The 23,188-nt window shown below is 45.2% G+C and overlaps 1 protein-coding gene across 1 annotated transcript; it reads right to left on the minus strand.

Annotated features, from left to right (window-relative positions):
- Positions 1-7,832: 7,832 nt before the first annotated feature.
- Positions 7,833-22,463, minus strand: LOC120935555 (vomeronasal type-2 receptor 26-like). Its single transcript, XM_040347605.1, has 6 exons — positions 22,335-22,463; positions 16,999-17,584; positions 16,796-16,824; positions 13,304-13,522; positions 9,558-9,735; positions 7,833-8,782 (listed from the first exon to the last, which is right to left on the minus strand). Exons 1-6 carry the CDS (start codon positions 22,461-22,463, stop codon positions 7,875-7,877), a joined length of 2,049 nt encoding a protein of 682 aa, XP_040203539.1. The 3' UTR covers positions 7,833-7,874.
- Positions 22,464-23,188: the final 725 nt, after the last annotated feature.

Here is a 23,188-nt window from a genome sequence, read left to right on the forward strand (position 1 = left end):
CACGCGTTGGCCGCGTGGAAGATAAACTGCCGCCATTACAGGTTGCGACCGAGGGCATTCAAAACCAACTTACCATGGTCCTGGCGAAGCAGGGCGATATGGAGAACTGCCTCAGGAGGTGTAATCTGCGGTTCATCGGCTTACCTGAGGGTGCGGAAGGCCATGACCCGCTGACATTCCTGGAAAACCTGCTAGTGTCCACGTTTGGCCGGGCTGAATTTTCCTCATCCTTTGTGGTGGAGAGGGCCCACAGGTTGGCTGCCAAGCCTCCCCCTCCGGGCGGCCCGCCGCACACCTTCATAGCTAAACTGCTTAATTTCCGGGACCGCGATGCAGTACTCCACGTCACCAGATTGAAGGGAAACATCCCCTTCAAGAATACAGAGCTCAAGGTTTTCCCGGATTTCTCTGCGGATGTTCAGAAGAAGAGGGCCCTCTTCACTGAGGCCAAGCGCCAGCTCAGGATTCGCCACTATTCCTATGCCATGCTCTTTCCGGTTCGGCTCCGGGTTGTCGGTAAGGACCGAACACATTTTTTTGAGACTCCTGAGGCTGTCTTTGATTGGCTGGAAAATGCGGGACCGCCACCCAGATAACCCGTGTAGGCCCGGAGATGCCACCATCTGGATTGCGGCTGGAGGTTACGGGGGAACGATACTCTTCTTTTAATACCCTGGGTCTCGAGTTTGCATCGCTATCAGGTACTGTGCACATTATCCTTTACCCGAGACCCTGTTACCCACTGTGCGCCCCTGGGTGGACTTCCCCTTGACAACCCATACCACGGCCCCGTTCCCGCAATTGCATCCCTGCTCTTCCCCCTCCCTTTTCCTCCTGCTCTGATTGTGCTCCATCCCGGCTATGTCCTCCCTGACTTCCCCATCCTTTCTTTCCCTCTGCTCCCCCCTGGACGCTATGCTGAGGAAGTTACATTGATGCCCTACCTGCTTGTTTCTAGTTGGCGAGCTGCCCCCCCCCGTGCTGGTACCTGGGACGAGAACGCACACTTCCATATCCTTGTTTTCCCCTTATGGATGCTATCCTGGAGTTCAAGGACAGAGGGCCTCACCTCTTGCACTATTGGTGGTTTTCCAGCGATTAACCATCCCCTTAGTCACAGGTGTCCCTCTGGACTCTGCTGTTCTCATTACCATTTAGAGTGTCTGCTCCCTGGCCCAAATATGGTTTCCCTGGTCTAGCAAAGGCTTGGTGGGTTGCGCCACATTGTTCTGTGGTGGACTACATGCCCGGACACCCCAGTGCCTTTAGTCGTTAATTTCACATGTTCCGTGATAAGTTTATTTTCCTGTTTTTCTTATTTACTGTTGGTGTACTGCAGAATGAAGTTTGTGGTGTTGTGAGGAGACTGGCGGGTGATGCGTGGGACATTGTGATTTATGGTTCTGCTGTGCTACTACTTGTTTATTGGTTTATGTTGAGGCCTCCTGGCCTGGATGTTCTGGGCCCTGGGTGCGGTGTCTGCGGCTCCCCCCCTGATTTTGGGGTGGCCGGGGGCGCCTGTGCACGGGCCTGTGGCGTCTGGGACACTGATGCTTGTCACTGCATATCATGCCTAGTGTGACATTTTTGACATGGAATGTGAGGGGCCTTAGGGCCCACCCAAAACGCAATGCTGTTCTCTCCTATCTGAAAGCTCAACATGCAGAGATTATGGTATTGGTGGAGACTCATCTGACGGGCCAGCGTATGATGACTTTGAAAAAGCCATGGGTGGGCTGGGTGTACCAGGCTCCACACACTGCAAACTCTAGGGGAGTGGCCATACTGGTTGCCAAATCCACGCAATTTGTACTACTCACACTACAGTCTGACCCCCTTGGTATTTTTGCACGCTAGGGTGAACGGTCTGGAGGTCCTTATACTTGCTATTTATATACCGCCTCCTTTTCAATTCTCTGTCCTGATGGAGGGGCTGGGGTTTATGTCTCAGTATCCTAGTGTGCCGGCAATTTGGCTGGGGGATTTTAATAATATTACCAACAGTGACCTGGATAGGCTATCCTTAACGCCACCTGACCGCCCCTCTCATACTCAAACTAGGTTTGGTAAACTCCTCCTCGACCTGGAGCTTGTGCACACGTGGAGGCACCGCTATCCGCTGGATAGGGCTTATTCGTGCTTCTCCTCGACGCCCAACTCCATGTCGCGGATTGACCTAATACTGGTTTCCCGTACCCTTCTTCCTATTTTGGGTGGTGTGGGGTTTAACCCCCACGTCCTTTCTGACCAAGCCTCCTATTGGATCGAGCTCTGCACTGAATCCTCCCCTTCCTCTTACACTTGATCCCTTTTGGTTGTCGGTTGTCCCTGATTTGGAAGAGGCCGGCACTGAATGGGATTTCTCGTTCCAGACCAACAGAGACACTGCGCCCTTTGGGGTGGTCTGGGACTCCTTTAAATCGCATGCCCGTATGTTTCTATCTCAGCGGATATCTCGATATCGGAGGGCCTCGTCTCGGGTGGTCGAGCAGGCGGAGCGGTCCTTGGCCGAGGCGGAGAGGACATTTATTTCCAGTCCCTCCCCGTCCAAGACCGATGTGCTAAAGCTACAGTCCCGGGTGGTGAATGGCCTTCTTTTTGAGAGGGAAGAAAGGAAGATATTCTATGGCAAACAGAGGGCATACGAGTGTGGGGGACGCGCGGGACAACTCTTGGCCTATTTGGCCCATCTGGATCATAGACCCCCTACGGTGGTTTCCCTCCGCAGTGCTGATGGAGTGCTACTTACCGATCCAGATGAGGTGGCCGGGGAGTTCCGTTCCTTCTTCGCCTCATTGTACTCGTCTGGTGACGCAGTTCCTAGGGGAAAATCGGCTGCACTGTTGGCTGACATAGAGTTGCCCTTGCTTTCGGATTCCCAACTGGAGACCCTGAAGGCCCCTATTACTACGGACGAAATAGCGCAGGCGATCTCCCTGCTTAGCCCCTCCAAGGCGCCGGGCTCGGACGGTCTCCCCCTTGAATTTTCCGCGACATATAGTGAATCCCTGGTGCCTAGTAGGGATGAGCCGAACACCCCCATGTTCGGTTCACACCAGAACCTTCGAACGGACCTAACGTTCGCGCGAACATATCGAACCCCATTGACGTCTTTGGGACTCGAACGTTCGAATTCAAAAGTGCTCATTTTAAAGCCCAATATACAAGTTATTGTCGGAAAATGTTTTTGGGGACCCGGGTCTTGCCCCAGGGAACATGTATCAATGGAAAAAAAAGTTTTAAAAACTGTCGTTTTTTCTGGAGCAGCGATTTTAATGATGCTTAAAGTGAAAAAAAAAATTCCTTTAAATATCGTACCTTCTGGGTGTCTATAGTAGTGGCACATGTTTAGAACTGTCCCTGCACAAAATAAGAATACTATAATAAAAACAGTCATTTAAGACTGCTTGCGGCTTTAATGTAATGTTTGGTCCCTGCAATATCGATGAAAATCACTGAGAAAAATGGCATGGGTTTCCCCTGCCCCCTCCCCCCAGGTCATTAAAAAGCCCCTTTGGCCCTATAGAACAGAAGTATACAGGCGGTGCAAACAAGACAGGGACTGTAGGTTTGTTGTTAAGTAAAATCTATTTGTAATTTTTAACTGGTACTTCTTTAAAGTGTAGCTTCAACCATAAAGGGCCAGATTCTTAAACGAGATACGACGGCGTATCTCCAGATACGCCGTCGTATCTCTAAGTTGCGCGGTCGTATCTATGTGCGTATCTATGTGCAACTGTGTTACACCGTCGTATCGTAAATGCATATTTACGCTGGCCGTTAGGTGGCGCTTCTGTCAAAATCCACGTCGAGTATGCAAATTAGCTAGATAAGCGAATTCCCGAACGTACGCCCGGCCGACGCAGTAAAGTTACGCCATTTACGTTAGGCTTTTCCCGGCGTATAGTTACCCCTGCTATATGGTGGCTTAAGTGCGGCGTACCAATGTTAAGTATGGCCGTCGTTCCCGCGTCGAAATTTGAAAAAGTTACGTCGTTTGCGTAAGTCGTCCGTGAATGCGGCTGGATGTCATTTACGTTCACGTCTAAACCAATGACGTCCTTGTGGCGTACTTTGGAGCAATGCACACTGGGAAATTCCACGGACGGCGCATGCGCCGTTCAGGAAAAATGACAATCACTTGGGGTCACAGTACATTTACATAAAACACGCCCCCCTGATCCAAATTTGAATTAGGTGGGCTTACGCCGGCCGATTTACGCTACGCCGCCGCAACTTACAGAGCAAGTGCTTTGAGAATACAGCACTTGCCCGTCTAAGTTGCAGAGGCGTAACGTGAATCGGATACGTTAAGCCGCCGCAAAGATACGCGGTTCTATGTGAATCTAGCCCAAAATCTTTTTTTAAGCTTTTCTGAAAACATAGACAAGGGTTATCATATCACCCCTGTAACATTGGTTTTGCTGTCTGTGTGCATCTGTTCAGAAGATTGCACCTCACTTTCTGTCCCAATGACAAATGATTATTTTTTTTTTTTTTGGTGAAACAAGGATTGTGATAAAGCATCAGTGGACAGGAGACACCTCTTACAGAAGAGAATTTCCCTTCCTATGGGTAGATTTCCTCTCACAACAGGAATGTTGTCTCCTTCCATTTGCAATTAGGAGTCGTTTGTAATTTGGATGTTTAAAAGTAGGGGCCTGCCGTATATACTCTGCAAAAATTTGGGATCTAGGTGTTGGTGTTGCCACAACACTGTAAGCCCTCACAGTTAGTCTTGGTGGGCGCTGGAACGCCCTGCTGTGAAATATCAGATCAAGAATTGTAATTACACGCCCCTGTTGAACAGGGGCAGAAAGATTGGGCCTTAGGCACAAGACTGCAACCCCTCACAGATACTGTAATTGGAGCGCAGCAAAGCGCCTCATGCAAAGTATTGCATCAAAAATTGTTATTACACGCCCCTGTTAAACAGGGGCAGAAAAATGGGGCCTTAGGCACAAGACTGCAACCCCTCACAGATACTGTAATTGGAGCGCAGCAAAGAGCCACATGCAAAGAATTGCATCAAAAATAGTTATTATATGCCCCTGTTAAACAGAGGCAGAAAAACTGGGCCTTAGGCACTGGTGACAGTGCCACAACACTGCAACCCCTCACAGATAATGTAATTGGAGCGCAGCAAAGAGCCACATGCAAAGTATTGCATCCAAAATTGTTAATATACGCCCCTGTTAAACAGGGGCAGAAAAATTGGGCCTGAGGCACTGGTGGCGGTGCCGAGAACCAACAATGTTCTTACTAGCTATCAGCAAGATCATTGAGGAGGAAAAGGATATTCAGTCAGCAGCATAACAGGACAGTCACTCAGCATCAGCATAGGCAGTCTCCAAGGGATCTGACATTGTGACCAGTAGCCCTGTATTACCGGGCAGGACCACATAAGGTGAACAAAAAGTACTGGAGGGGCTATCACACCTGGGACACAGCGGGTTGTACCCATGTTTGTATTTGGCCAGACGGGCGGGGGTTAGATACAGTATGACCTGTGTAAAATATATAGGTGCGTAAGACGGTCTGACAGCTTGGGTGAGACCTTCTTGGTAGCATCCAAAGCATCCTCCCACTCGTCATCCTCCAGCTCCCCCACATCCCCAGACCAGCGATCTTTAAGTTTATAGGCCAAAACAGCAGCGTAGGGCCGAAGAAGAGAGTTGTACAATATCGAGATTAACTTACGGGAATCTAGTCCTGTTATGGTCCGAAGAACCTCAAGTTGTCCAACACCTGGGGGTGTATCCCCAAACTGGGCATGAAGGGCATGACGGAGCTGGAGGTAGCAAAAGTGCATGGAATTGGGTAGGCTAAATTTGTCTTTAAGCTGTTGAAATTACTTTAAAATAGTGCCGTGGTACATGTCGGATAGGTATCTCACTCCCCGGACAAGCCAGAGAACCCGGTCTGGAATGGATAGCAACTCGCTCAAGCCTGGGTTGTCCCATAGGGGGGTATAAGAGTGAGTAACTGGTGCCCTCAATTTGCGACCCACCACCTCCCAGATATTGCAGTGATGGTAGAGCCGGCCCTTGTGGCTACCCAATGCCCAAGCACCCCCCAGGTCCCTAAAGAGGACCTGAAAATGGTAAGTGAGCCTCGGAGCGCGATGGGAGCACAGTAGAGCGAGGTAGCGACCCCAGTCGTGTTTGTCCAGGTAAAAGAAGTGGGATAAGTGTGCCGCCAAATAATAAAAATTGAAGTCGGGCAATGCAGCTCCTCCCAACTCAGTGGGGTTTTTCAACGCCTGCCAGGAAAGCTTATGTCGAGATGAGCCCCACACGAACGAATTGAGGATCGATTCGATGGCCTTAAAAATTTTAAGAGGAAGTTAGACTGGTGAATGCCACAAAACGTACAGGAATTCGGGGAGGAGGACCATCTTGATTAAGTTCACTCGGCCCATCACACCTAGTGGCAACTTGGCCCACACTTGTGTCTTGGACTTTAGGAACGTCATCAGTGGTTCTATGTTCAGGCGGACGAAATCCTCAGGAGATCTAGGGATCTGGATCCCAAGATATTTCAGGGAACTGACCCTAAGGAGAGGGGAAGATGCCTGAATTTCAGGCCGAGTACTCACGAGCAGACATGTCCGATGAAACCGGTCCGCGGACCGTTTTCATCGGACATGTCTGCCCGGGGACTTCTGTTCGATGGCTGTACACACCATCGAACAGAAGTCCGCGCGTAAACAATACGCGGGGCGTGTCCGCGGTGTCGCCGCGTAGATGACGCGGTGTCGCCGCGACAATGACGCGGCGACGTGGGTGGCCTGCCTTTGAAATGCTTCCACGCATGCGTCGAAGTCATTCGACGCATGCGAGGGATGGCGGGCTGCCGGACATGTACGGTAGGTCTGTACAGACGACCGTACATGTCCGGGGGACAGGTCCGATCCGCCCGAAAATGGTCCGCTCGTGCCTACACACGGCCAAACATGTCTGCTGAAACTGGTCCGCAGACCAGTTTCAGCAGACATGTTTGGTCGTGAGTACGGGGCCTCACACCAGATGAATGGGATGCCATGTTGGCAAACCTTTGGAAGGCCACTAAATCACTAGCGGTTAGAGAAACAGCGCATAAGGTAATGACCAGATGGTATTACACTCCATCCAGACTCCAGGTGATGTTCCTGGGAGCGTCTGGATTATGCTTTAGGGGCTGTCAGATGCAGGGCACATTCAGACATATATTTTGGGATTGTGAGCTCCTCGCCCCTGTTTGGAAAAAGGTGACTGCTGTTGCCTCTGCGATATCTGGGACCTCACGATCCCAATGTGTTTACTTGGAGCGGAGATCCCTGGGATCCTTCGCAGGAAGGAATGTCTTATACATACTATCTGTATAGCTACTTTCTGGGCCATTGCTCTTCACTGGAAGTCCCCTGTTATACCTCCAACCTCCATTTATGATAGAATTAATATGGTGATGATTATGGAGAGGATATTGTATACTCTGCAGGATAGAATGCATTTATTTGATAGTAGATGGGAACCCTGGAAGACACATAAACACGTTTTGTTGGAATGAAGCTAAAGTCTATCTGAGATTGTTATGCCATGACAAACAAGATCTTATGTATTTCTTATTTAGGTATTTTTCTGTATGCTTTGGATTTATTTTATTTATTTTATTTTTCTTTGTGTCTCATTTATTTTTATATTGTGCTTTGGATGTCTTTTCTTGTGATGTACACTTTTACATGTTTATTTGATGTCTTTCTATATAATTTCTATTTTTTGTTTTGCCTTTTTAATACCACAATAAAAACGTTTGTAAAAAAACAAAACAATAGATAGTACAGAAACATCATATAAATCTACTATATTTTATGTTTTATTTAGGAGTACAATTTATTACAAAACTCTTTTCTGCATTAAGCATGTTTTGTTGTTCAGTTCTGGTCTCCATAAGATAATGTAACATTTGGGGAGAAATATACAGCCTAAAACCCCGGCACTGGAGCTCAGTATGGCAAATATCTCCACAGCCACCATGTACTTCCCTCTGGTGCTCAGATAGGCTGGGATCATGGCAATCCACACACTGCAGAACACCAGCATGCTGAAGGAGATGTACTTGGCCTCATTAAAACTGTCCGGTAATGTCCTCACCATGAAAGCCAGAACAAAACTCACAGCTGCCAGAAACCCCATATAACCAAGAACAGAATAAAACCCAATAACTGACCCTTCATTACACTGAACAATGATCTTTTCCTGATAAGAAGAGGTGTCCAGATCCTGGAAGGGAGGAGAGACAGACAACCAGATAACACAAATTATGACTTGAATGGATGAACATAAGATGACAATGCCATTGGAAAATTTGGTCCCGATCCAATGTTGCCACGGACTGCCAGGTTTGGTGGCCTTAAATGCTAAACAAACCATGATGGTTTTGGCAAGGACACAAGAAATGGCAATTGTGAAAAGGATCCCAAATGAGATTTGTCGTAACAAGCAGGATATATCAGCAGGATGCCCAAGAAAAAAGAACACACAAAGGAAGCTCAACATGATGGAGACCAGAAGGGTAAAGCTCAGGTTGTTGTTGTTGGCTTTTACAATGGCCGTGTCTTGGTGTAAAATAAAAACCAGTAATATCAGTCCAGTTATGGCACAGAGAACGGAGGAGAACAAGGCAAAGACCAGTCCTAAATAGTCGTTAGAGTAAGATAGGAAATCCAGCCGTTTCAGGACACACGTATCCTTCTTCTCGTTGGGCCATTCATCATATCTGCATTGCTGGCAGTTTTCACTGTCTGGAAGATAAAAAAAAAAAAAAAAACATTCAGTGATGTATAGCTGATTTGAATCTTTTGTTTATCATTTGATTGATTATCATTTGGTATGGTCATCATCATGTCATTGATTATCATCTGGTATGGAATTATTTGGATCTCCAGTCCAGATGTCTTTATACACATTGAATGTTGCATTACGACTTGTAAGAACAAGTGTCTGGGGAAATATATTCGTCTTGATGTATGCTGGATGACCATGTCTTTATTAAGTGCTGGTGATATTCTCTGATTTTGAATCATCCTGATATAGGAGTGCGTCATTTAGTTTGAAATTATTATACCAAGTGTTATATCATAAATTCTAAACTCACGTAAAAGCAAAATAGTTTTTACAAATGATCTAATTATCCAATATTTGAAAGTTATGACTTTGCCACCAAATGGTTTGTGTTAACCAATGTCCGGTGTTTGAAAACTTGTACATGTGGGTTGGAAGGTGGCGTGGGGGGGGGAGGGGCTTTATAAGTTGTGGAATGAATTCTGGGACTCTGGGACTGGGACCTTCTGAGGAACTAAGAAAAAAATTATCAATAATTCCACCAGTCAAGTTTAGAGAAAGCTTTATTATGCCGGAAGTTGGAATGGTCCTCAAAGTACATAGAGAGCATCCAGAGCAGAAGAAAAGACAAATGGTTTCAGAATGGTGTTTCCCAATGAATATCTATAAAACTATTATTCAATATGGACATATATGGAAGAAACAACATTAGTAATAGTAAAAATGTCCATATACCGCTGACATTGGATATCTCTCCCTCTGAGCACTGGACACAGTCATAGCAGCAGGCATGGATTCCAGACCTCGGGACTTTCCTGCTTCCTGGCAAACAGTTCTCCGAACACTGAGACTTGGGGATCTGCAAATAGGGAAAGAGTCTACTAAGATTTACATGATGTGCTTTTACCTTTCTCTATGCTTCTACTAGCGTACAATCACAATATAGAAATAAGAGGATCCTGCATATTTTTATCAAAAGGAGGCAATGTGACATCAATGCATAGCCAGATTATTCTACCATTCCTGTGTATGGGAGACAATCTGCAGGGACATACCATGGTCCCTCCATGTGCTGATCAGACAAATAGAAAGATATGAGCGTATGTCCCTCCACAAAGGCAGATAGGTATCAAACCGATAATGTTCTTGCAGAGTGAACATCTAATGAAATACTCCCAATGCACACGTTCCTGCACAAACGGCTGTATCTTAGATTGGGTACAACTATGGAACCAACTGCAATCATGAGAAGATAGTGTCACCAGCACACCATGATCTCCAAAATTGGGTCCAAAACTTTAACCACATAGGCCCGGATTCACATACTGTACATCCGCGCATATTAATGCCGGCGTAGCGTATCGAATATACGCTATACCGACGCAGCGCAGAGGGGCAAGCACAGTATTCACAAAGCACTTGCTCCCACTCACTGTCAAATCTACGCTGGGTTTCCTCGGCATAAGCCAGCGTAGGTGGAAGTGGGCGTGCGCCATGCTAATGAGGCGTGACCCCATGCAAATTGGCCAAGCGCCATAGAAGTACTTAAAATGAACGGCGCATGCACCGTCCCTTGGCCGCATCCCAGTGCGCATGCTCAGAATCACGTTGAAACAACTGCCTAAGATACGTCGAATCACTGCCTACGACGTGAACGTAACCTATGCCTAGTCATATTCATGTACTACGTAAACGACGTAAAATACGACGGCTGTGTTCCCTGGTCCATACCTTTGCATGGGTTGCACCTCCTATATGGGGAATAACTTTACGCCGGACGTATGACTTACGCAAACCGCGTATATTATGCGCTGGGCGCAAGTACGTTTGTGAATCGACGTATCTCCCTCATTACCATATTTGAATAAGAAATCAATGCGAGCGCCACTTGCGGCCAGCGTAAATATGCGCCCACGATAAGCCGACGTAGGAAAGTTACGTTGGTCGGATGAAGCCTATTTTCAGGCGTATCTAATTTTGTGGGCACGGCGCACAGATACGACGGCGCATATTTGCACTTACGCGGCGTATCTCGAGATACGTCGGCGTAAGTGCTTTGTGAATCCGGGCCATAGTATCAAAAAATAAAATAAAAGCAAAGTTTCTGAGTATTTTTTGATACTATGTGATTAAAGTTTTGGACCCAATTTTGGAGATCCTGGTGACACTTCCTTCTCATGATTGCAGAGTGAACATATCCTCTCCAAACAACCATCTGCGCATAACACAGGGGCCCTTAGCTGGTGGACATATCTTCAAAGAGCGGACACCTCTCCACTTCTTTTCACTACCAATGGTCCTTCACCGCTGCCGGTTCTCTCCGGTTCTCTCTTTGAAGCGAGCCGCAGTAGAACTGACACTTGGAGAAAGTGTGACAATACATATTGAATACATCTTAATAAAATGTCCACAACATCAGATCAGACATTGATGAGAAATCCAAAATGTTACCATTTAACCATTTACCATATAATGTTACCATTGTCACCAGAACAGAAGGTGAGTGGAACCTCCCAATGTGAGTATACAGGTGAAACTCAGAATTTATTTTACTAATGCAACTTAAAAGGTAAAACTAATATATAAGATAGACCCATTACATGCAAAGCAAGATAGTTCAAGTCGTGATTTGTCATAATTGATGATTATGGCTTACAGCTCATGAAAACCCCAAATCCACAATCTCAGAAAATTAGAATATTAGGGGTGCAACGGATCAAAAAACTCATGGTTCGGATCGTTCCTCGGATCAGAGTCACGGATCGGATCATTTTTCTGATCAGAAAAAAAAATTTGCAGCCTCACTGTGCCCCCATTGCAGCCTCACTGTGCCCCAAATTGTAGCCTCACTGTGCCCTAAATTGCAGCCTTGCCAGGGCGGAGGAAGTGAGTGGGCGGCCAGGGTTAGTTCAAATATTTTTTTTTTCTTTTTTTACTTTATCACTTTTTTTTTGTAGCTTGTAGTTTCCTTTTTTTTCATTATTATTTTTAATATTATTTTTCTTATTATTTATTTTAATTACTTTATTTTATTAATTTAATTATTATTTCTTATATTTAAAAAAAAATTCACTTAACTTTATTGCTATCACACAAGAGAAAACATTTCCCTGTGTGATAGCATTGGAATTGGAGGTGACAGGTTCTCTTTATTGACCCTCTCACCTCCAAAAACAGGAGTCCTAGCACTGTGCTAGAACTCCTGTCACAGCTGAGATTGGAAGAGCTCACCCCTCTCACTGTGAGGCGGCAGGAACAGGAGACAGACTCAGCAGCCGGGGGGAGGAGGAGGGGGGAATGACGGAGTCCCGAAGACAGAGCCAGCCGAGAGAGGTATGTGGGGGGGAGAGGGGAGGACAGACGGCAGCACACATTCTCTGCTAGAAAGCAACTCACCGCCCATATGTTGATATTGTCTCCATTCTGCTCGCACACAGCCCCGCCTCCTCCTAACCCCACGCTGTGATAGACAGAACACATCCCAGCATTGGACCCGCATTCTGTCTATCACAGCGTGGTTAGGAGCAGGCGGGGCTGTGTGCGAGCAGAGCAGAGACAATTTCAATGTGTGTTTTACCGCTCTGCAATCCTGTGGCAAATTTGCTCTCATAAGAAAAGAGGACTTTGGACCACTGAGCAAGAGACCAGGTGTGTTTTTCTTTAGCCCAGGTAAGACGCTTCTTCTGAAGTTGTTTGTTGTTCAGGAATGGCTTGACAAGAGGAATATGACATTTTAAGCCCGTGTCCAGGATCCGTCTGTGTGTGGTGCTCTTGATGCACCGACTGACAATCCTCTCCAGGCTGTGGTCATCCCTGCTGCTTTTGCACCTTTTTCTTCCACAGTTTTCCCTTCCACATAACTTTCTATTAATGTGCTTTGGGGACATCCAACTTCTTTTGCAATTACCTTTTTGAGGCTTTCCCTCCTTATGGGGGGTGTCAATGATGGTTTTCTGCACAACTGTCGGGTGAGCAGTCTTTCCCATGATTGTGATTCCTTCTGAACCAGACTGAGAGATCATTTAAAGGCTCAGGAACCCTTTGCAGGTGTTATGGCTTAATTAGCTGATTAGAGTGGGAGCCTAGAATATCGCACCTTTTCACAATATTCAAATTTTCTGAGACTGTGGATTTGAGGTTTTCATGAGCTGTAAGACATAATCATCACAATTATTACAAATCACGACTTGAACTATCTTGCTTTGCATGTAATGAGTCTATCTCATATATTAGTTTCACCTTTTAAGTTGCATTAGTGAAATAAATGAACTTTTGCACGATATTCAAATTTTTCAAGTTTCACCTGTAAGTTCTGGTGACAACTGTCTAAAAGGGGATAACATTCACTTTATTAGGATTTATACTCCGTTCCGCTTATGTCTACAAGAAGTAAAGATACATTTCCCCAATGGGATAAATCTAGGAAAACAATGGATTTAGATATACTTTATTATCTATGTAATTTAAAGAATGTATTTTACCTCATTAATTCCACTTTTCCACCTAATGATCTCTTCTGTGATGAAGAAATTCTCCTGAGATCTGTTTGTTATGAAGGTTCTCCCAACTTGTGTTATTATTATAGAAGTTTTGTTTAAAGACCCCCAATTCATAACTCTGAACAGCTTGACAAGTTCACCATTTTCTTTATTACGTGGGTCATTTTTCGAGCTTCTCTGATTTTTGACCCAATAATGAAGCTATTAAATGAAAGAAAAACATATCATGCAGTATCTTCCGGTAATCCAATATCTTTATTTTTTTGTTTCATACATTTTTATTGAGTGCTTGAGGGCTAAAATAAGAACAAATGGTATGTTATCGGAGTATATAGCAATATCAAATGGTACCTGACAGGGATACCCTATTCCCATTATTATACAGTATATAGTGGTAATGAGGGTCATGTCCCGGTCACTATTTGTATAAAATGCGGGGCCTGAAAACGCTGTTAGCTAGATTCATAAAGACTTACGACGACGTATCAGTAGATACACCGTCGTAAGTCCGAATCCGCACCGTCGTATCTTTAAGCGGTATGCTCAAATTGAGATACGCTTCTCTGTTGCTAAGATACGACCGGGTAAGTCTCCTACGCCGTTGTATCTTAGCTGCATATTTACGCTGGCTGCTAGGGGCATGTACGGCGATTTACGCCGAGAATATGCAAATGAGCAAGATACGCCTATTCACGAATGTGCGCACGCCTGTCGCAGTAAGATACGCCGTTTACGTAAGGCGTTTTCAGGCGTAAAGATAAACCACCAAAAAGATGGAGCAGCCAATGTTAAGTATGGACGTCGGGACAGCCGTCGAATTTTACGTCGTTTGAGTAAGCCGATTCAGAATGGGGCTGGGCGTAGGTTACGTTCACGTCGAAAGCAAGGAGTATTTGCGACGTGATACTGAGCATGCGCGCGCATGCGCCGTACGATCGGCGCTTCATTTACATGTATGGTAATGAATCGTGAATTCATTACCATACAACACGCCCCCTACCTGCCTATTTTGAATTAGGGTTACGCCAGGCCATTTGTGCTACGCCGACGTAACTTAGGAGGCAAGTGCTTTGTGAATACAGTACTTGCCTCACTATCTTACGTCGGTGTAGTGCAAATAGGATGCGCTACGCCGACCTAAAGATAGGCGGCTCTACCTGAATCTGGCTATGTGAGTCTAATGCTGCATACACACGACCGTTTTTCATGACGTGAATAATGCAATTTTTTTAAAATGTCATTAAAAACGATTGTGTGTGGGCTCCAGAGCATTTTTCTCACATTTTTTTTACGTCGTCGTTTTTCACATCGTGAAAAATGGTCGCGTGTAGGCTTTAACGACGGGAAAAAACGTGCATGCTCAGAAGCAAGTTATGACACGGAGCACTTGTTCTGGTAAAACTACCGTTTGTAATGGAGATAGCACATTCGTCATGATGTAACAGACTGAAAAGCACAAAGACTGAAAAGCGCAAATCTTCTCTCACCAAACTTTTACTAACACAAAATCAGCAAAAGCTGCCCAAAGGGTGGCGCCATCTGAATGGAACTTCCCTTTTATAGTGCCGTTGTACGTGTTGTATGTCACTGCGCTTTGCTCCAGCTTTTTTTTTTTTCACGATCGTGTGTATGCAAGGCAGGCTTGACAAGAATCACATCGAGAAAACCGTTGTTTTTTCTAGGACATTAAAAACGGTCGTGTGTATGCGGCATAAGAGTTTCCTGAAGGGTCCCTCCGTAGTCCCAGAGGGAAACAAGGATTCCCTACAATAGGGTACAGGGGGGAGTTGACAGATAATAATAAAGTGGTTGAACATATTCGAGGGCAAATACGCAGGGTAGGGCCCGAGGTTGGGTGCTTTTTGAGAGCTGAACTCAGGTCTCCAAAGCACAACGCACCAAACCGCATGACGCAATGGGACCTCACACTGTGTCTGCTCAATCTTTGGCCATATTTAGAGCTTGCATGCCTACACCAGTCTTCTAGTCGCGCCATATGAGCCGTCTGATAATATTTCTGACATCTGGTACCGCTACCCCCCATATTGTTCAGGCATTGTCATTAAACGGTGTTGAATTCTGGGCCTTTTATGGGCTTATTAGTCTGTTTAAAGAATTCTGGGTGTATATGAATGGGTAGAGTTTGAAAGAGATAGGAAAATTTAGGCAATATTGACATTTTTATTATGTTACATCTACCGAACCAAGAGAAAAGGCCCGTCTTTTTGTCTTTTTATGAAGGGTGGAGATGTGTGGTTTTGCCCCTGTCTTTTTGTACGAATAGTAATCCTTTTGTATATTCCCCGAAACATTTTTTATTTATTTTTTACTTTTAGATATACATATGTATTAGATATGTGCATTCCCGTTCGTACGAATGTTATTTTCGTACGAAAATGTTCATTTTCGTACCCGCAGAATAATGTGTACGAAAAAATGTAAGCACCAAAATACGAAAACAACGGGATTACGAATGAGTCGCATAACGAACAACCGCAAATACGAACAAACGATCCGACGAAAATACGACAAAACGAAAACGGCAAAAGAACGAATATGAGATCTATAACAAAAGACTTGCATTCTTTATTTTGTTTGAATCTTTGTTCTGTTCGTATTTTGATTTTCAGTCGTATGTTCATATGACATCTAACAAAAGATTTTCATTCTATATTTTATTTGAATCCTTTTTCTGTTTGTATGTTCATATGACATCTTATAACAAAAGATTTGTATTCTGTATTCTGAATTCCTTTTTTCTGTTCGTAATTTGGTTTCAAAATACAGAATGCAAATCTTTTGTTATAAGATGTCATTTTCGTTTTTTTGAATGGGCAGTGAGTGTAGTTAGTTAGTGAAGCAGCTTCTCTTTTGTGCTGAGTAGTACAGTAAAGCCAAATAAACTTTTCTGTGAATTTTCGTCTGAAGGGAGAGATCAGTTGGCTAGACTTTTGAACCTGGAACCCAAAAATGGTTTTCTGATGGAGTTTAAAAACAAACGAACGTTCGGTAAAACGATCGTTTTTATGTTTGTTGTTAAAAAAGTCTGACCAAGTGTATGGGGCTTAACAATAGTTAATATGGATGAGCCGCGTGTTGAAAGTGCCGCGAATCCCGCGATATATTTACGAAAGTACAAAATGATGAAAATTCACGAAAATTATTGTCTAACAAGTAACGAACATGAATTAAACAGAATAACGAACCATCCCGCATGTACGAAAATAAAACGGTAACCAAAATACGAAACGATCGGAATACGAAAAAATCACGTCGTACGAAAAACGAACGGGAACGAACAGGAAAACGGGCGTCTTACGAAAAACGAACGGGAACGAACCTACGGAACGATACGAAACAGAACAAAAAAAAACGAAAAAAAATTCTGTGCACATGTCTAATATGTATTACAGAAAATACAATAAGCACTTTCATAATAAACTCATTGCTTAACTGATTTAGGTTGTTATGTACCTGGCTTATCTTTTCTAGAGCCTGACTTCCTATAGACAGATACATGTCGTGTAGAGCATAAGCCAATGAATAAACCGCTCTATAAACTCGATCAGTTAAACCCGGCCTTTGCCATCCAGTGAATTCAGTGACACGTTCGGTCCCGGAGCAGTTGTGAAGAGAAAATTTATATACCTTACTATAAAATCTATTGCGTGACTCACTGGTTCCTGAACAGTGTAGATGTAGCAGCCATATGTGTTCCAGTAACGTGTCCTGAGGATGGTTCACAACCTGAAAACTGTCATAAAAACTCCTCATATCAGGAACAGGCAGATTATAAAATTCTATGGCCAAACTACCTTCTAGGGCTTCTTTGTAATGTTCCAAAAGAAATACATTGGAGGCGAATATTGGTCCAAAAACAAAAGTCTTATCATAGAGCACATGGCTTGCTTCTTTTAAAAGATTGGCCATATATGAAGAAAAGGTCCCACAAAGAATTATAACCTGAGCAGATGACTTTCTAATGGTCTCAATGCTATTTTTAATAGTATTTTCTGAGTCAGGCTTTATCCTAATCATGTAGGCAACACAAATGCCCTTCATGGTTAGATATTGGGTCAGAAGTTGGGTTTCTTCATTACCGCTGTCATCATCAGAAGAGAGAACTCCAACCCATGTCCAGCCAAAGTATTGGAGAAGACCCGAGAGTATGAAATAAATGGTCCGGTTACTGTAAACTGTTCGGAAAAATGTGGGGAAGATATTTCTGTTACTGAGCACATCAGAGGTTGCACCATAACTGACCTATAAGTAAAAACATTGGATTTATTGTAGAATGTAAAAATCTAAAAACCGTAAGTTTTAAAAACAGATAAATGTGACTTTTTCTTCCATTTTTGTTCTCAGAAATATTGGGCCAGATCCACAAAAACCTGACGTAACTTAAAAAATCCAATTTAAGTTACACTGCCTTAAAGTTTCTACCTAAGTGCCTGATCCACAAAGCACTTATCTAGAAATTTCAGGCTGTGTAACTAAAATTCCGCCGGCGCAAGGCATTCCTATTCAAATGGGGCGAGTCCCATTTAAATGAGGCGCGCTCCCGCGCCGGCCGTACTGCGCATGCGCGCCGGCCGTACTGCGCATGCGCGAAGTTACGTTACGCCGAGTTTTGAGGATCGCGACGGCTTAAAGTTGCGTCGGGGATAAAAAAAATGACAGCGGCATGCATTCCTGAGGGAGAACTCCATGCCCATTTTCAAAGAAAAAAACGGCATGGGTTCCCCCCCCAGGAGCATACCAGGCCCTTATTTCAAACAGGCAGCCGGCGCGGTCTTCTGTGGCGTCATCTTCTCTTCTGGTCTTCTGTTCTTCCGATGTTGCCTCGTCGCCTGTTGTCGCTGTAATGATGGAAGCGCGCCTTGCATCACATTTATATAGGCATCACCGTCCCATCATGCTCCGGTAGGTACCCACGTGGTGGGTGCACGTGGGTAGGCACCCACCACGTGGGTACCTGCCGGAGCATGATGGGACGGTGATGCCTATATAAATGTGATGCAAGGCGCGCTTCCATCATTACAGCGACAACAGGCGACGAGGCAACATCGGAAGAACAGAAGACCAGAAGAGAAGATGACGCCACAGAAGACCGCGCCGGCTGCCTGTTTGAAATCGAGCTAACACACAAACATAGCAGGCAGCCAGCGCTGAAGAAGAAGGCACCGGAGAGCTGAAGAAGAACCGGGGTTCGCCGAGTCAAGAGCGGAAGAGGGGAGAAGATGGAAGAAGCCCCCCGGAGTCCGGAGAAGCCCCCCCGGAGAGCGGAGAAGACCCCCGGAGAGCGGAGAAGACCCCCGGAGAGTGGAAGAAGAAGCCCCCCCGGTAATTGAGCTAATAACGAAGACAGGGGGGGCCTCCGGAGCAGAATAATAAACTATTTTAAAAAGCCTTGTGTTGTGTGTTTACTACATTTTACTTTTTGCCTCCAGGTGAATGGATAGGGGTACGATGTACCCCATATCCATTCACTTAGGGTGGGGGGCCGGTATCTGGGGGCCCCCTTATTAAAGGGGACTCCCAGATTCCGATAAGCCTCCGCCCGCATACCCCGACAACCAATGGCAAGGGTTGTCGGGAAGAGGTCCTGTCCTCATCAACATGGGGACAGGGTGCTCTGGGGTGGGGGGGCCCGCAGTGCGCCCCCCTGCCCCAGAGCACCCAACCCCCCCATGTTGAGGGCACGCGGCCTGGCACGGCTCAGGAGGGGGGGGGCGCTCGCTCGTCCCCACTCCCTTCCTGGCCGGCCGGGTAGCGTGCTTTGGATACGGGTCTGGTATGGATTGTAGGGGGACCCCCTACGTCAATTTTTCGGCGTGGGGGGGTCTCCTTACAACCCATGCCAGACCTAAGGGCCTGGTATGCTCCTGGGGGGGGGACCCATGCCGTTTTTTTCTTTGAAAATGGGCATGGAGTTCTCCCTCAGGAATGCATGCCAAATGCCGTCGCTGGAATGGGCCTTTACAAGGTGTTACTAACTTTACACTTTGTAAAACGAGCCCTAATTTTACACTTGCAAAATAACACTTACGGCGCAAAAAGGAAGCTAGAAAGCTTTGTGGATCGCCTTAAGTGCTAATTTGCATACTAGCAACGGCATTTCGACTCGAAATGCCCCCAGCGGCGGATGCGGTACTGCATCCTAAAATTAGGCAGTGTAATTCAATTACACATGCCGGATCTTCTGTGTAACTTTGGAAAAAGCCTTTTGAGGATCGTTTCCAAAGTTACACACAGACTGAACAGCAGTTAAGTCGGAGTATCTCTTTTGAGGATAACCCCCATTGTGCTTAAAGAGATGCTGCCATCTTGCCAAAACAGGGCAATGCTTCAGAAGTGACATTGTCTCTACAAAGACCATGCCCTGACCCCTGTAACCTCACCATATTGGCGCTCTTTCACTGCTTCTTTCGCCTCCACAGTAGACACTCCCCCAATCACGTGATGTTTACAGGGCTTAGCGATTGATAGCGACTGTCGCAGGAGAGCAGGTCACACACACACACCTCCCTCTTCCACACCGGAAGGTGCCAGTTATTCTCATGAGCTGTAGATCTGCAAGGGAGCACAGGTTCAATGATCATAAGGGGAGCAGGGTGTTGGCTGACCTATGTACAGACATTGTCACTTTGCCTTGCATCAGAAAGGTGGTAGTGTCTCATTAAGGCTCCATTCACACAGACGGACTCCGTTCCTATGGAGTTCGCCTGCTCCCGCCAGCTCAGCGGGAGATCAGTCCGCAGATCTCCGCTGAGCCGACGGATGACAAGCTCCTCTCTGCTCACTGAGCGGGGAGGGGCTTGTCGGGCAACGCTGTGTCTTATGGAGCGATCTGATGAAAACGGACAGCATGTCCGTTTTCATCAGATCTTACCCGATCCGATCCACATGGACGGATGGGGACGTGGCCCCCATACGTCTGTTTTTAGCAGATCGGATCGGGTCGGATGTCAGCGGACATGTCTCCGCTGACATCCGACGCTCCATAGCGATGCATGGAGTGGCCTTTCAGTACCGTGACAGGCGGACCCGAACGGCCCGTCGTGTGAATGAGGCCTAAAGGGTAACTTCACCTTTAGTCAAGTAACCCTTTGAAAGTCCCACCACTCAGAGAATGCTTTTGCATTATCTAAATGAATGCAAAACATTCTCTGAATAGAGGAGTTGTAGAGCATGACATCACAGCCCTGTCTCTTAACCTCATCCAATCAAATAACGCTTTACATTCTTTGAGAGAATGCAAAGTGATCTCTGAATGGAACCCAGAAGGTAGTGGGAATGACTATAGCAATGTTATATGCAAATATATGTGTAGCGGTAGTTTCGTTTTTTCGTTTTCGTTTGGAAAATAAATTTATTTAGTTACTCCCGAAAATCGTTTTGATTTATTTTTTTATTTTTCGTTGGGAATAGCTTTCGTCCGAAAATCCAATAATACTTGGTTTCTGTCGAATGGTCAAAAGAATATTCGCCGGAACGTCGAATCTTTGTTGGTTTCTGTCTAATGGTCAAAAAATATTCGACGGAACGTTGAATCTTTACGTCGAATCGTACATTTCCGTTCGAATATTCCGCCTACAAGAATTCTAATGTTGTATTAATAGTAATAATGTCGAATCTATTCTCTATAATGTCCAATCTATTTTCTCATAAATCAAAAAATCTATTCTCTGTAATGTCAAATCTATTAATTCTATAGTGTCGAATCTTTTCTCTATAATGTCGAATCTTTTCTCTATGATGTCGAATCTTTTCCCTATAATGTCGAATCTCTCTATATCGAATTTTTACCGCAACGAAAATGAAAATAAAGCATTTTTTATGTTGGATCTTTCGGTTTTCGTTCCTTGCACTTTCGTTATCGTTTGTTAAAACGATAATGAAAAAAACTGATTTTCAAACGAAAATGCATTCTAACGAAAACGAATGCACATGTCTAGTAGCGGATGGTTGCTACTAGTAACTAACATCCACCAAATCGCCCTGATGCCAGACCTCCATATATCACTCTCAGAGACAATGAACAATCATTTGCGTTGTTTTGTTTTTGTTTATTGGGGATATAACTTGGTTGGGGGAAACGGAATATGGGATGCCTATAGAACAAGATGCTTTGCCATTATATTTAAGAATTTGAACAAATAGGTTGAACCATGAAGAATTGATGAACCCTAACATTTATAGTCTCTTCTCCTGCCTCACCTATATAGACTATTGCTCCTCCTCTGCACAGCTCCTGTAGACTGTTGCTCCCAGAACTTTCTCCCTCCTGCACATACTTCCACTATAAACTGTAAAGCCCTGTACACACGATCGGTTTGTCTGATGAAAACAGACCAATGGACAGTTTTCATCGGACAAACCGATCGTGTGTGGGTCCCATCGATTTGTTTTTCATCAGTGAAAAAAAATAGAACATGTTTTAAAATGTTCCTATGGATAACAAACCGATAGAAAAAAACGATCGTCTGTGTGAAAGTCCATCGGTTAAAAATCCATGCATGCTCAGAATCAAGTCGATGCATCCTCGGAAGCATTAAACTTAATTTTTCTTAGCACATCGTAGTGTTTTACGTCACCGCGTTGGACACGGTCGGATTTTTGACCGATGGTGTGTAGGCAAGACTGATGAAAGTCAGCTTCATCGGATATCCGACGAAAAAATCTGTAGGATTAGATTCCATCAGATATCCGTGTGTACAAGGCTTTAGTCTCTCTCTGTTCCATCATCTTCATACTGACAAAAGGGGATCACTATGAATAATCCCAGATTGCTGGCTGTAATTACTTGTACTTGGTGGTAGTTGGCTGCATAGTTACTAGGCCAGACCATTGCAGTACCTCTCCCGGCGGCCTGGTAATTTAGCAGTTTTAACTTGGTGGACCACAGATCCCAGCTACTCTGGCCTGCAAATCCTGCACCCGCAGGCCGAATCGGTTTGACACGAATCCTGCAGTCTCTCCTCTGGCCTCGCACCCAGCTCCCCTGGCATGCCTCTTCCAGAACATCCACTGTGTCACACTCAACGACCTTCTCCTGTCCCAAGTCCATAATGGAGAACTTTAACTGGACATCCGTTCCAATAGCTTCTCCAGCCCCTTCGTTCCAGGAGACCTCTTCCATGACCGTGTAGGGATGAGGCTCCCTCCCAGCTCTCCCTGGCTCCTCTGCTGGGCCTTGCATCCCCCCCCCAGATGGGGATGGGACCCCTGCTGCTATCTAGGACTCCATTCTTCATGTCAGCCAGCCGACAACTCCTCCCCAGTGAGCTGTCACCTCAGCTTATATGGGAGGCCTGCCCCCTGCCAATACCATGTTCCAGGGAGAACAATCTCCCTGGAAGAAGGGGAGACACACAAGTACTGAAGAACGGGTAGTCACACCCACTGCTACTCTAACCACTCTCTGCCCCCAGATCAAAACAAGCAGGCCTAGCATTCAGCATAGGCCTGCCTAAATTTACCTGCATTGACAGTTCTACCTCACCAAAAATCCTACCTAGCACCTACCTACGGTAGAGGGTGCTACATTTGTGCCAAAAAGTATTACAGATATAAGTACCTGTACCTACATTCTAGAATCATTATAAAATAATATATTTGGAGGCTGTTGTGGACTTTAATGGTACTGTACAAGGACATTAGTACATAGATAGTCTAAAAATATATTTTTATTCCACAATTTTATTGTTCCACAAAATGGCACTAAAACTGCTCTCTATTAGATGAATAAATGATACAGTGATAGGAAGTGGCTGATACTCATGATCTATTACATGACATATAGCCATATTGTCTTGACGTGTTTCGCAATAATGTCCACTTATTCAGGAGTATTTTAGAGAGTAA

This window comes from Rana temporaria, chromosome 4 (assembly GCF_905171775.1).
Source record: "Rana temporaria chromosome 4, aRanTem1.1, whole genome shotgun sequence".
NCBI classification, from domain to species: Eukaryota; Metazoa; Chordata; class Amphibia; order Anura; family Ranidae; genus Rana; species Rana temporaria.

Excerpts from the sequence above, each read along its gene's own strand:
- LOC120935555 (XM_040347605.1), bottom strand. The coding sequence starts at position 22,463 with ATGGAAGAGGTCTCCTGGAACGAAGGGGCTGGAGAAGCTATTGGAACG. Across the intron at positions 16,825-16,998 it reads TCTACACTGTTCAGGAACCA|GAAGTCAGGCTCTAGAAAAG; the intron begins GTGAGTCACGCA and ends ATCTGTCTATAG. Across the intron at positions 9,736-13,303 it reads GGAAAAGTGGAATTAATGAG|AGAAAGGTAAAAGCACATCA; the intron begins GTAAAATACATT and ends GTAGAAGCATAG.